Source organism: Salvelinus sp. IW2-2015, linkage group LG9 (assembly GCF_002910315.2).
Source record: "Salvelinus sp. IW2-2015 linkage group LG9, ASM291031v2, whole genome shotgun sequence".
Taxonomy (NCBI): Eukaryota; Metazoa; Chordata; class Actinopteri; order Salmoniformes; family Salmonidae; genus Salvelinus; species Salvelinus sp. IW2-2015.
The window spans coordinates 16,298,685-16,313,938 of NC_036849.1; the positions used below are offsets into that span (position 1 = coordinate 16,298,685).

Sequence of the window (15,254 nt, forward strand, 5' to 3'; positions counted from 1 at the left end):
GCGGGTGTTAAAAATCACTTTCTTGAATGACACTTTGTCATAGCCGGAGCAGTCCATTTGGAAAAGTATGTTCTGATTTGGGTCCGGCTTTTTCTATCAGCACATTGACATATACATATAAAATGACATATATAACAAATCCACGAAACACACCACATGCATTTCAATTACTTACATGTCCAATGCAATAAATTTCAATTGCTGTTAACCTGCTTTCATGGCAGCAGTGGTACAACCAAAGCGAGCCAGTGCGCGAGGGTGTTTATTCACTTTTCTTAAGAGTAAGGGAGAACAACACCGTAGGGGAGAAAAAACATTTGACATTTGACAGTGTTTCTTTTATGATTCGTGAATTATTTCCACAATGTCTACGAAAGCAGAGCAATGTAAGTACTATTATTTAAAATATTCCTATTATATCCTCCCATTTTTTCGTGTAATTTTCTAGTAAGAAAGCGAATGAGAGGAGCTGTCCTTGGTGATGAAACCGCGGTTGCTAAGGCAGGTTGCAACACGTTCTCGCGTTGCAGAGGATGGCTCGAGGGGCTGGTGTCTAGGGGATGCTCTATGTTCTGACGGTTGTCACCAAAAATATATGGACAAAACATTCTAACAGATATTAACCATTCGTTTTTGATTGACACGCTGTATTGGTATCAAGGTCGATTTGATACATATTCCACTGAACAATATGGTGGCATTGTTGATCAATAATGTGGTTGATTTGCTTGTTCATATCATATATTTTACGTTCATAGCATAAATACGAGTTTTTTCTTCATCATTTACCTCTGAACAGGTAGATAAACAGACTGCGGTTACACTATTTGATAAACTATCAGATTATTTACTCTAGAAAAGGAGAGTGAATAACTGTATAGTGTAATAAACAATTGGTGGTTTGTTGTTGTTGTCAATCAACACACCTTGAAAGAACTCAACATTTCTCAAATAGGCATATAATGCATGGAATAAACAAAGTTCCTATATATACATTTATCTGTAATAAAGCCTGCTTAAACGATTTTATATCTATTTGGCCATGTTTGGGGCATCTTAGAAGGTACTATATGCTATTCTATGGTACCATGTATAAACACCCACTAGGTAGCTTATAGAGATGTGTGTTGTTTCTCCTGCATTCTGTAGGCTACATTGACATTACTGAATTGGTCAGACATTAGTTTGCACAAGTATCACACGTTTTAGCCCTTAAAAACAAGAGTTGATACTTGGTTTTGGCAGGCAAAAACGAGAGTTTTTTGCGCCCTTGCTAATTTTTTCCACCCTGTTGGCTCTAGCAATTGAGCCTGTGGACGAGGTACATTTCTGGTTTTACAAAGTGTGTCTGAAGGGAGCCCTGCTGATTCTATTTACAGAACCACTGTGTTGTAGCCACCATGTTATCCTTGGTATGAAATGTGCAGAAAATGAACACACTCCTACACCCATGTATATAGCCTACACACAGTCATTTAATTACACATACACCCACACCCTGCCCCACACAAACACAAAGCCTGTGGGTGTTATTGTTATTTTTGGGACTTGTCATTTGCAGGTCAGCGAGCACTAAACGCTACCAGCGCGGGTCACAAAATGGCACCAAAACAACCCACTCCAGGGCTGGTTGTGACCTAGCTGGACAAACACAAAGGTCACTTAAAGAGAGACAGATAGGATGCCACAAGGACCCCGACCCTTTGCCATGCTTGGGGCAGACTATCAATAACCAGGCTTATACTGTACCAACCATAACCTATTGCCCCCACCCCCCCTGATTTGATAAAGGCTTCATCAGACTTCTTTTGTTTGTTACTCTGCTCTTTATCTTGTTTAGTTGCCTCTAAGATACGATACTTGCAAGAGTATCACAACCGTGTGCAACACAATATTTACCCCGTGCCCTCCGGAACAGACATTGCAAATACACTGAAATACTTTTCCCAAACCTTGCTCAGGTAAGTACCCTGCGCTGGAACCACAGGTGAAGTAATGGAGCGTAACAGTATTTGATGTTTAGTTTCAGAGGAGAGGTGACTGGGGTTTAGCCTAATTCTAATACATGCACAGCAATAAGACAGGATTATTGCTGGTAGGAAGTCAGTTGAAATGAGAAGATATACATGTAAGTGGAAATATGGGAAACGGTTTCCAACAGTGCAAGTGTATCATCATTTAAGAGTTCTAGTTGATAACCACCCAGGTCCTTTTTAGAGAGGGAATTGAGTTGCTCCATCCTCTGCCTTTGTGATACCGTATGTTTCATGTTGCTGTATGAGGACCATGATCCTACAGTATATCAACAACAAGAGTCAACAACACGATCCCCTCATATCGCCCCATGGCTGTTTGATATTATAGTACGCTCTTTTTAAATAAAATAGAGAAGGTTTGTTGGGTTCCAACCAATAAATCAAATCTGCCAAGATTGCCATTACTGAGTCTTTCCAATGTGGGTGTGCCTCAAGGGGATATGAATTGTGTTGATGTTGTAAGTAGGCGGTTATGAATAATAATGTGAATAATTATGTTATTTTGCAGAGTGTACCTGGTATGGTTGGTATTATATAGGAGAAAAAGTACCAACAAGAAATAGCAATTTCAACCCCTCTGTAGGTTCAGTGGTAGCTTTGTAGATGCACATGTTCCTAGGATGGCCTGTAGTCTCACTCCCAGAGGGGCTAAGGGAGGTCTGGTCCTCTGGCTCCTTGGGTCTGACAGTCCCCAGTGTGCAGTGACAGAGGGCCTGTGGAGGGAACAACACGTCCCCTCAGAACAGGTCAAGAAGTCAGGGCAGTCATTATGGCCACAACCAGTATGTGACATTTATTTGTTGAGTTTGAGCAGAGCTCTCTGTGAGAATCAGTAGCGCTTTGATCATTGGCTACAGAAATCATCATCATTAGGCACAGTTATCTAAAGGGATGGGGATTAGGGAGACAGAACTTTCATGTTTCACTTTTATGAAAATTATGGGATTATGACAATCATTTTCATTTCATCACACAGTGGACATAGTAGTGCATTTTTTCCTTGACAAATTATGATAATTTTCAAGTCAATATTGGTAAAGTATCTTGGATCTTTCTGACTTTGCTGAGAGAATGATCTAGCTAGATGTGCTTGCTAGTGTATTGTTACAAGCCTGGCATCCTATTGGTCCTTGGCACAGATGGAGCGTGACAAGGGCTGTGATTGTATGAGCCTATGTTGTGGCAGCATGTAAACTCTAATGACAATTGTGTCTGTGAGGCTCAGTATCGCTGGGGTGTGAAGGGAATCACACTGGTATGATACTGTAACATTCGCCTCATGTTTTCCTTGAGCCAAATCTCCTCCCTCCCAATTCACACAACAAACCATGCCTCCCACATTGAAACCACTCTGCACTGCTCAGTAAACTCTCAGACATTCTGACAGACACCTGTGTTTCATTGGCCTGGGGTGAAGAGAGGGAGAGAGAGTGTGAGCTAAATAGAGGGAGCACTGAGGCTTGCATACAGTATGTCAGGTTCCTGGAAAAAAAGAGGCCCGCACAGACAGAGGATGGAGCGCCAAATTAATATTTCATTAACTCTGCAGCATAGAGCGATATCAGTGTAAGACTATTATGATATTAGTGTAAAGGGATGCGGCTACCTGGGCTCATTTTAAGGGTCTTACTCCAAGGGGTGCTATGTAACATGTCATATATTAGTCAAGTAATGTAGTTACCAGATTTTCCTCCCAGCCAGTCATCTAGAAAGTAACACCCACCAGCCAAGCTGTCTAGCTCTCTGCATCAGTGAACCATGGATTCACAGTCGCCCTGACCCCATGCCAAATGCCATTATCATTTGAGTGACTGTGAGGAACCAAGATGCAGTCTGATACTGAATCAAGATAATTTCATGTATCATATTATAATGTGATGTACTTCATTCCTAGTTCCCTCTTGAACCTTGCCTGGCATGAACAAGTCACACTCAAAGGAAATGAAATATCTCACATCTAGCTAAGAAACAGTGGTTGTTACGGTATTATATCACCTAGTTAATGCTTATTTACAGCAATTTAATTTATAATCAGTGGCTCACTCAAGCTTTAGAGAATCTAGATATTGCCGCAGTTAGCGACAACATTTAGAAGATAGTGACAGTGTAGGTTGTTTTATCGGATCTAAGATGTGTCTTACTGTGTGTGCATAACGTGTGTCTGTGTATTATTGTATGTGTGTTTGTTTGTCTGTGTGTCTGTGCGTCTGTGTGTGTGTTCAATTCAATTCTGCAGTTGAATATTTGCAAAGAGGGCAGTGATATTAAGTCATACTCCGCAAGATATAAAGCTAATCTCCCCCATTGTTGGAAACTGACTATCCGTTCCAACTCACTGAGAGAATGTTTTTTACACTTTGGTTTCCGGTATTTAAAATCTTCTTACATGCGGCCAAATTCTTACGGAGTATAACTTTCAGGGGAATAGTCAGAGTATGATGATGTTAATCTTGTAAAATGTCATAATAGTAGGCTATTCTGTATTGCTACACTAAAATCCCCTTACTCACTGCCCCTGTAGAAATGCTATACCTCTACCTCTATGAAAAACAAAACATCAGAATTTGTCATCTGGGCTCTCATGCTAAGTACCTCCAAGTCATTTTACTGATAGAACAGCTTAGTTCTTTAACATCATGTTTAGTAAAAGAGCAAGGCTCTCTGTCCCCCCGCCTCCCCACCCCTAGAATCCCCACACACAAACCAACCAACTAGTTCTTCCCTCTCTCTAAATGGTGAGATATCCACCTTCCCAGGGGACAGCAAACACAAACGTCCATCCCCCATTAGCTCACAAACATAATGCTACCTGTCATCCCATTTGAAACAACCTATTCCTTTGTCATTATAGTTTCTCCCCTACTGTAGATTAGTTCTTACATTTATTTTAGAGACTTAAATCCATATGCCTGTTGGATCTCATTATTTCTCCTGATGATACTGATACAGTATCATAATGAATGCATACGGACATTTTTTCTCTGGTGCAATAAACATGTGCTGTGACCCAGGAATTCTTATCTAACCTCACACACATGTTTATTACTAGCTGAAGCATGTTTCAAAAGTGTCACCTCCGTATTTTCCCTAACCGATTTGGTGTCACTCCCATCCTTGACGACAGCCCTACAAAACAGGATAATTTTCCCTGAGAAACATCATGGCCCATTGGCCTCTCGGTATGATTGCTGCTGAATTGATCTGATTGGAATATGGCACCCACAGAGGGAAAACCATTTGCAGTTTCCCCTTCGGAGAAGTATGGGGTTGCCACTGAAAACATGCATTTTTTTTCTCCTTGTCACCAGATACGCATGAGATGCAGTGATCATTGCAGTTTTTGCAAACGTTTCTGTTCATGTTTTTTGTTTTCAGAAGACAAAGATGTACAAATGTGAAATAGAAAATTAAAGTCATTCTATGTCACACTGAACAGATAAAGCAGGGAACAATTCCAAATGCCTTCAGTGAAATATTAGAGACACTGCATCCTATGTGGGGTCTATCTGGGTTTGTTTTTTTCTATTTACGCTGTCTCTGTAGTGCCATTTCAATGTAATGTGCTGTTTCTTTGTGTCTTTGTTGTCTCTTTTTTTCCCTTGTTCCCCCCTATCCCTTCCCTCCTCCCCCCACCCCCGGAGCAGCATTCTGTCCCGCACAGGCAGGAAGGAGAACCAGGAAGCTTCCAATTTGGCCGTGCCCATGACCATGTGTCTTTTTCCTGTGCCATTCCCACTCACCCCATCTCTAAGACCACAAGTCAGTTCCATCAACCCTACAGTTACTCGCTCCCTCCTTTACAGCGTTCTGCGTGATGCCCCGCCAGACCGCGGGGGGCAGGGGCAGCAGAGTCGGGACGCTCAGCTCTCAGAGTACCCCTCTCTGGACTATCAGGGGCTCTATGCGACCCTCGTGACCCTGCTTGACCTGGTGCCCCTGCTGCAGCACGGTCAGCATGGTGAGTGAAACCAGGACATACCTCTGTACGTGTCCGTCGCCCTACGACCTGTTTTGACCACATGAGCTGCTTTTTCTGGCCTCATTCCCTCCAAGAGACGAGTCCCACAGAAGATCTAAAGGGATGCATGGGGTGATGGGGAACATGCTGGATCCTGTCAGCTAACTTTGTTGATAACTTACTGAAATGTACAGACATACTGTAGTACTGTACACATGTATTAACTGTTTGCAATCTCTTTTTAAAAAATGTATTGAAAATGGAAATGTATCTATAAAAAGCCATTTTAAAGGTTAAATTGCTATGGCTGGCATATGTTGTGTATATATTAACTGCACCAGGTAATCGTAATCTGTAAATAGCAAGTCTGTGAATATATCTGTTTATATGGAATAAGCATGAAAGCGCATCTCCTTGACTAGAAAGCACTACCCTTTGCTGAGGGCAAACACCAGTGCAGTATTAATAGGTTTTACTGAAACCGCACTGACCTAAACTGAGTCTCACAATACTCTCTCAGGATTTTGTTTTATTTATACACATTGTATATTTATCCATTTTCTTTAAATTGTAATGCTATATTTTCTATTTACTTACATATGTTTGCAACATATGTACATTTCATTGAATTACTGTCTCTCTCTCTGTGTCTGTGCGTCTTGGCTCTCCCTTCTCCCATCAGATCTGGGACAGTCCATATTTTACACAACAACTTGCCTCCTGCCCTTTCTCAGTGACGATATTCTCAGCACTTTACCCTACACTATGATCTCCACTTTAGCTACATTCCCCCCATTCCTGCACAAAGACATCATTGAGTACCTGAGCACCTCTTTCCTCCCCATGGCTGTATGTGAGTACAGCCACTCTGTATCTAACATCCATCTACTTGCATGTGAAAAAGAACCCCTTTTCAATTCAACATGAAGTTAACAAGTCATTAAGTGGGATAAGTCTCATTCAATATCAGTAGTCATACACGTTTACCAGAAATTTAAGTAGGCATCACCATATCAAAGGAACTGCCAGGTTGGTGTCCCACAGTATGCAGTTCTTCATGAGGTTAAGGTTCTTCATTTGTCTTTTCTGTCCTTCTTTAGTGGGTTCCACTAGAAGAGAAGGGGGCGTTCCAGCATATGTCAATCTCTCTGCCTCCTCTATGCTAATGATTGCTATGCAGTACACCTCCAACCCAGGTAAACCTTTAACTCAGGTTATCCCCAACCAGTACAATACAGTACATCACAGTGTCTATGTCCAGTGTAGCACAGCCTGTCTTTTGATTAATGTACTGTACACTATGTTATACCTGCCACCTGCCTGACTTTAGCCTCTGCCTTTTTGTTTCCAGTATACCACTGTCAGTTGTTGGAGTGTCTTATGAAGCACAAGCAGGAAGTGTGGAAGGTATATGTTCGCAAAATGCATGTGTCATATTCACATAGGTTAGATGTCCAAACAACTCTCTCATAGATCTGGAAAGTGTCAGTGAATAGCTTTGAGAGGTTCTTACATTTTAGTTCACTATGGCGTGTGTTGTGTTGTGGCAGGACCTGCTGTATGTCATATCCTACGGACCATCCCAAGTAAAGCCTCCAGCCGTGCAGATGCTCTTTCATTACTGGCCAAACCTAAAGCCCCCAGGAGCCATCAGTGAATACAGAGGCCTGCAGTACACTGGTGAGGGGCTTATGGTCTGCCTGTCAGATTGGTCTTGTGTGCAACCAACCTTTAGATTGCAGGTCTAATCCTCCTTCCACCTCTCCATCTCTCCCCTCTCCTTTTTTCCCTCCATTCTATTTTCCACAGCCTGGAACCCCATCCACTGCCAACACATTGAGTGTCACAATGCCATCAATAAACCTGCCGTCAAGGTAATATCTGACTAACTACTGTACACTGTGTACACAAACATAAAGTGAATACACAGAGTATGTGCCATATTGCCATGGTGTGTAAAAGCGTCTTCGTGTTTTCAGCTGGAAGCACAACATTAAAGGAACCAGCGAATGCTTGAGTGACTTTTGTCGTTCTGTCGTGTAATGATATCACTGGCCACGCAACTCGAGGCCTGTTTGCGCTGCTCTGCGTGTCTCTGCTCAACTGTGCTCAAAACTGACAAGTAGAGCGGAGAAAGGAACAGGGGCAGGGACAGGGGCAAGATTTAAATTACCCAGGAGCACAGAGGGGGTGTGGGGGGGGTTCCTAATTGGAAGCCATGACCCCATACCGCCCCTGAGGATAGTATGCCTGTAAACGAGAGCAGTAAATTACAGGACACCATCTGAGCATCTCGGCCATTAGCACTGTGGCCTAATACAGGGCCATGTACAGATCATAGATAACAGAACAGAGACATATGCATGCAGCCAGCCACAGACTAAAGGCAAGCAGAGACAGGTAGAGGGGACATTATATATATATACTGTATATATATATATATTATATATATTACCAGTCACAATTTTGGTCACACCTACTCATTCCAAGGTGTTTCTTTATTTATACTATTTTCTATATTGTAGAATAATAGTGAAGACATCAAAACTATGAAATAACACATGGAATCATGTAGTAACCAAAAAAGTGTTAAACAAATCAAAATATATTTGAGATTTGAGATTCTTCAAAGTAGCCACCCTTTCCCTTGATGACAGCTTTGCAAACGGTTGGCATTCTCTCAACCAGCTTCATGAGGTAGTCACCTGGAATGCATTTCAATTAACAGGTGTGCCTTGTTAAAAGTTAATTTCCTTCTTAATGCGTTTGAGCCAATCAGTTGTGTTGTGACAAGGCAGGGGTGGTATACAGAAGATAGCCCTATTTGGTAAAAGACCAAGTCCATATTATGGCAAGAACAGCTCAAATAAGCAAAGAGAAACAACAGTCCATCATTACTTTAAGACGTGAAGGTCAGTCAATCTGGAACATTTCTATAACTTTGAAAGTTTCTTCAACAGCATTTGCAAAAACCATCAAGCGCTATGATGAAACTGGCTCTCATGAGGACCGCCACAGGAAAGGAAGACCAAGAGTTACCTCTGCTGCAGATCATTAGTTCATTAGAGTTATCAGCCTCAGAAATCGGCAATAAACTGCACCTCAGATTGCAGCCCAAATAAATGCTTCACAGAGTTCAAATAATAGACACATCTCAACATCAACTGTTCAGATGATACCTTCATGGTCGAATTGCTGCAAAGAAACCACTACTAAAGGACACCAATAATAAGAAGAGACTTGCTTGGGCCAAGAAACACGAGCAATGGACATTAGACCGGTGGAGTCCAAATTTGAGATTTTTGGTTCCAACCGCCGTGTCTTTGTGAGACGCAGAGTAGGTGAACGGATGATCTCCACACGTGTGGTTTCCACCATGAAGCATGGAGGAGGAGGTGTGATGGTGTGGGGGTGCTTTGCTGGTGACACTGTCAGTGATTTATTTAGAATTAAAGGCACACTTAACTAGCATGGCTACCACAGCATTCTGCAGCAATACACCATCCCATCTGGTTTGCACTTAGTGGGACTATCATTTGTTTTCAACAGGACAATGACCCCAAACACACCTCCAGGCCGTGTAAGGACTATTTGAACAAGAAGGAGAGTGATGGAGTGCTGCATCAGATGACCTGGCCTCCACAATCACCCAACCTCAGCCCAATTGAGATGGTGTGGTATGAGTTGGAGTGCAGAATGAAGGAAAAGCAGCCAACAAGTGCTCAGCATATGTGGGAACTCCTTCAAGACTGTTGGAAATGCATTCCAAGTGACTACCTCATGAAGATGGTTGAGAGAATGCCAAGAGTGTGCAAAGTTGTCATCAAGTCTACTTTGAAGAATCTAAAACATATTTTGATTTGTTTAACACTGTCACGACTTCCGACGAAGTCGGTCCCTCTCCTTGTTCGGGCGGTGTTCGGCGGTCGACGTCACCAACCTTTTAGCCATCACTGATCCATTTTTCATTTTCCATTGGTTTGGTCTTGTCTTCCATCACACCTGGTTCCAATCACATCAATTACATGTTGTGTATTTAACCCTCTGTTTCCCCTCATGTCCTTGTTGGTGATTGTTTTACCACTTCATTGACGGGGCGATTGTGCGATAGATCTCCTGGTAGACTCTGCACTTCCCAGGAGTCACGTGTATCCCCTCTCACAGGCGGAGACGGAGGCTATGGAAACATATGTCTCCGAATCTCTCGTGCAGGGGTACATTCGGCCCTCCACCTCATCTGCCTCCTCAAGTTTCTTTTTTGTGAAGAAGAAGGATGGAGGTCTGCGCCCGTGTGTTGATTATCGAGGCATCAACCAAATCACTGTGGGGTACAGTTACCCGCTACCTCTCATAGCCAGTGCGATCGAGTCAATGCACGGGGCGCGCTTCTTCACAAAGTTGGATCTCAGGAGCGCTTACAACCTGGTGTGTATCCAGGAGGGGGACGAGTGGAAGACGGCATTTAGTACCACCTCAGGTCACTATGAGTACCTTGTCATGCCGTACGGGTTGATGAATGCTCCATCAGTCTTCCAAGCCTTTGTAGACAAGATTTTCCGGGACCTGCACGGGCAGGGTGTAGTGGTGTATATCGACGACATTCTGATGTACTCCGTTACACGCGTCGAGCATGTGTCCCTGGTGCTTGGTCTACTGTTGGAGCATGACCTGTACGTCAAGGCTGAGAAATGTCTGTTTTTCCAACAGTCCGTCTCCTTTCTAGGGTACCGCATTTCCACTTCAGGGGTGGAGATGGAGAGTGACCGCATTTCAGCCGTGCGTAATTGGCCGACTCCCACCACGGTTAAGGAAGTGCAGCGGTTTCTAGGGTTTGCCAACTACTACCGGAGGTTTAGCCGGGGCTTTGGTCAGGTAGCGGCTCCCATTACCTCACTGCTGAAGGGGGGACCGGTGCGTTTGCAGTGGTCAGCTGAGGTGGACAGGGCTTTTGGTCAGCTGAGGGCTCTGTTTACCTCAGCTCCCGTGCTGGCTCATCCGGATCCCTCTTTGGCGTTCATAGTAGAGGTGGACGCGTCCTAGGCTGGGATAGGAGCCGTGCTCTCTCAGCGCTCGGGTACGCCACCGAAGCTCCGCCCCTGTGCCTTCTTTTCGAAGAAGCTCAGCCCGGCGGAGCGAAACTATGACATGGGGGACCGGGAGTTGTTGGCTGTCGTCACAGAGGAGCGGCCCATGGATCCCACTCCCATACTCCTGGCCTCTTGCCTGGTGGCACCGGTAGTGTGGGAGCTGGACGCGGACATTGAGCAGGCGTTGCGTACAGAGCCTGCTCCCCTTCAGTGTCCGGCTAGGCGTCTGTACGTTCCTTCTGCTGTCCGCGACCGGCTGATCTATTGGGCCCATACGTCACCCTCCTCTGGTCATCCTGGTATCGGTCGGACGGTGCGCTGTCTTAGTGGGAAATACTGCTGGCCCACATTAGTTAAGGACGTGAGGGTTTATGTTTCCTCCTGCTTGGTGTGCGCCCAGTGCAAGGCTCCTAGACACCTGCCCAGAGGTAAGTTACAACCCTTACCCGTTCCACAACGGCCGTGGTCGCACGTGTCGGTGGATTTCCTGACTGATCTTCCTCCTTCACAGGGTAACACCACGATCCTGGTCGTTGTGGATAGTTTTTCTAAGTCCTGTCATGTCCTCCCTTTGCCCGGTCTCCCTATGGCCCTACAGACTGTGGAGGCTCTGTTTACACACGTCTTCCGGCACTACGGGTGCCTGAGGATATAGTGTCTGATCGGGGTCCCCAGTTCACGTCGAGGGTCTGGAGGGCATTCATGGACCGTCTGGGGGTCTCGGTCAGCCATACCTCAGGTTTTCACCCCGAGAGTAACGGGCAGGTGGAGAGAGTTAACCAGGATGTGGGTAGGTTTCTGAGGTCTTATTGCCAGGACCGGCCGGGGGAGTGGGCAGCGTTCGTGCCCTGGGCAGAGATGGCCCAGAACTCACTTCGCCACTCCTCCACTAACCTCTCTCCCTTCCAGTGTGTATTGGGGTATCAGCCGGTTCTGGCTCCTTGGCATCAGAGTCAGACCGAGGCTCCTGCGGTGGACGACTGGTTCCGGCGCGCGGAGGAAACATGGGACGCCGCCCATGTCCACCTTCAGCGCGCCGTGCTGCGCCAGAAAGTTGGCACAAACCGTCACCGCAGTGAGGCCCCGGTGTTCGCACCGGGGGACCGGGTCTGGCTCTCGACCCGAAACCTGCCCCTCCTCCTGCCCTTCCATACGGAAGCTGGGTCCGCGGTTTGTAGGGCCATTTAAAGTCCTGAGGAGAGTGAACGAGGTATGTTACAGGTTACAGCTTCCCCCCGATTACCGCATTAACCCCTCGTTCCATGTGTCTGTCCTCAGACCGGTGGTGGCTGGCCCGCTCCAGGAGTCTGAGGTGCGGGAGGTTCCTCCGCCCCTCTGGACATCGAAGGGGCCCCGGCGTACTCCGTTCGTTCCATACTGGATTCGAGACGTCGGGCGAGGGGCCTTCAGTACCTCGTGGACTGGGAGGGGTATGGTCCGGAGGAGAGATGCTGGGTTCCGGTGGAGGACTTGTTGGCTCCTTCAATGCTGTGAGAGTTCCACCGTCTCCATCCGGATCGCCCTGCGCGTCGCCCTCCGGGTCGTCCCCGAGGTCGGTTTCGACACGCTGCTGGAGCCGCGCGTCGGGGGGGGGGGGGTACTGTCATGACTTCCACCGAAGTAGGTCCCTCTCCTTGTTCGGGCGGTGTTCGGGGATCGACGTCACCGATCTTCTAGCCATCACGGATCCATTTTTCATTTTCCATTGGTTTGGTCTTGTCTTCCATCACACCTGGTTCCAATCCCATCAATTACATGTTGTGTATATAATCCTCTGTTTTCCCTCATGTCCTTGTCGGTGATTGTTTGTTGTATGTATTGGTGCAGGTTATGTTCTGGTGTGCGACGGGTTTTGCACCCTCTTATTTTATTTTGTATATGTTGGTTTCCGGAGTTTTTTAATTTTTATTAAACTGCTCCGTTTATACCAAGTTCACTCTCCTGAGCCTGACTTCCCTGCCACCAGCACGCACTTATTACAAACACTTTTTTGGTTACTACATGACTCCATATGTTTTATTTCATAGTTTTGAGGTCTTCACTATTATTCTACAAAATAGAAAATAGTAAAAATAAAGAAAAACCCTTGAATGAGTAGGTGTGTCCAAATTTTTGACTGGTAATGTAAATATGTATATACAGTACATTCGGAAAGGGTTCAGACCCCTTGACTTTTTCCACATTTTGTTACGTTACAGCCTTATTCTAAAATTGATTAAATTATATATTTTTCTTATTCAATCTGCACACAATACCCCATAATGACAAAGTGAAAACAGGTTTTTAGATATTTTTGCAAATGTATATCATTTAAAAGAAAATGTATACCTTATTTATATAAGTATTCAGACCCTTTGCTATGAGACATGAAATTGGGCTCAGGTGCATGCTGTTTCCATTGATCATCCTTGATTGGAGTCCACCTGTGGTAAATTCAATTCATTGGGCATGATTTGGAAAGGCAAACACCTGTCTATATAAGGTCCCATAGTTAACAGTACGTCAGAGCAAAAACCAAGCCATGAAGTCAAACGAAATGTCCGTAGAGCTCCGAGACAGGATTATGTCGAGGCACAGATCTGGGGAAGGGTACCAAAACATTTCTGCAGCATTGAAGGTCCCCAAGAACACAGTGGCCTCCACCATTCTTAAATGGAAGACGTTTGGAACCACCAAGACTCTTCCTAGAGCTGGCCGCCCGGCCTAACTTAGCAATCAGGGTAGAAGTGCCTTGGTCAGGGAGATGACCAAGAACCCAATGGTCACTCTGAAAGAGCTCCAGAGTTTCACTGTGGAAATGGGAGAATCTTCCAGAAGGACAGCAATCTCTGCAGCACTCCAACAATCAGGCCCTTTATGGTAGAGTGGCCAGACGGAAGTCACTCCTCAGTAAAAGGCACATGACAGCCCTCTTGGAGTTTGCCAAAAGACACTAAAAGAACTCTCAGACCATGAGAAACAAGATTCTCTGGTCTGATGAAATCAAGATTGAACTCTTTGGCCTGAATGCCAAGAGCCACGTCTTGTAGGAAACTGGCACAATCCCTATGGTGAAGCTTGGTGGTGGCAGCATCATGCTGTGGAGATGTTTTTCAGTGGCAGGGACTGGGAGACTAGTCAGGATCGAGGGAATGATGAACGGAGCAAAGTGCAGAGAGATCCTTGATGAAAACCTGCTCCAGAGCACTCAGGACCTCAGACTGGGGCGAAGGTTCACCTTCCAACAGGACAACGACCCTAAGCACACAGCCAAGACAATGCAGGAGTGGCTTCAGGACAAGTCTCTGAATGTCGTTGGGTGGCCCAGCCAGAGCCCGGACTTGAACCCAATGGAACATCTCTGGAGAGACCTGAAAATAGCTGGCAGAGCTTGAGAGGATCTGCAGAGGAGAATGAGAGAAACTCCCCAAATACAGGTGTGCCAAGCTTGTAGCGTCATACCCAAGAAGACTCGAAGGTGTAATCGCTGCCAAAGGTGCTTCAACAAAGTATTGAGTAAAGGCTCTGAATATTAATGTAAATGTGATATTTATGTTGTTTACTTTTAATACATTTGCAAAAAAAAGTATTCTGTTTTTGCTTTGTCATTATGGGGTATTGTTTGTAGATTGATGAGAAAAAAAATCCATTTAATCCATTTTAGACTAAGGCTGTAACGTGACATGTGGAAAAAGTCAAGGGGAATACTTTCTGAATGCACTGTACACAGACGTATTTGAGTTTGAGGTGTTATCACGTGTCAGGGCACAAGCAGTAGAGAAATACGGTGTGGTATACACTTCTTATGACCCCTACAGCTAGATATCACTGCAATACTATGACTGTTATTATTCCTTCCTGGATCTGTACCTGTCTGTTGTCGCCCTATAAGAGTTGATCGATCCCACTCTCTCGTTGCCCTGGGAGAGAGCCCCCTCCTCTTAGCATCTGTGAAGAGTGCAGCCAAAGGATATCAGGGTCTGTTTGTTGTAAAACCTTACTCTCCACCAAGATGCCATTCCAAACATACGTCACCTGCTGTCTGCTTCATTATTTCGGTTTTATCCTGAGGGAGAGGCATCACATGGGTTGCATAATTCCATTGAGCAGGTAATGAGATTGCCATGCCAGTAAAACAACTTGTTCCTTCATTTTCCTTGACTTATGGATACCGTGTATACATTTCTAATGTTA

General features: G+C 45.0%; 1 protein-coding gene across 1 annotated transcript; it reads left to right on the forward strand.

Moving 5' to 3' along the window:
- Nucleotides 1-260: 260 nt before the first annotated feature.
- On the forward strand, nucleotides 261-11,839 carry LOC111969010 (protein unc-79 homolog). The gene is made up of 11 exons (XM_070445280.1): nucleotides 261-386; nucleotides 1,841-1,961; nucleotides 5,840-5,994; nucleotides 6,677-6,847; nucleotides 7,095-7,190; nucleotides 7,346-7,401; nucleotides 7,545-7,674; nucleotides 7,804-7,868; nucleotides 10,159-10,471; nucleotides 11,234-11,509; nucleotides 11,757-11,839. The coding sequence occupies exons 1-11, from the start codon at nucleotides 365-367 to the stop codon at nucleotides 11,837-11,839; spliced, it is 1,488 nt and encodes a 495-aa protein (XP_070301381.1). The 5' UTR covers nucleotides 261-364.
- Nucleotides 11,840-15,254: the final 3,415 nt, after the last annotated feature.

Coding starts and splice junctions, on each gene's coding strand:
- LOC111969010 (XM_070445280.1), top strand. CDS start 365: ATGTCTACGAAAGCAGAGCAAT. Junction 7,191..7,345: donor GCAGTACACCTCCAACCCAG/GTAAACCTTTAA, acceptor TTTTGTTTCCAG/TATACCACTGTCAGTTGTTG. Junction 7,869..10,158: donor TCAATAAACCTGCCGTCAAG/GTAATATCTGAC, acceptor CCCCTCTCACAG/GCGGAGACGGAGGCTATGGA.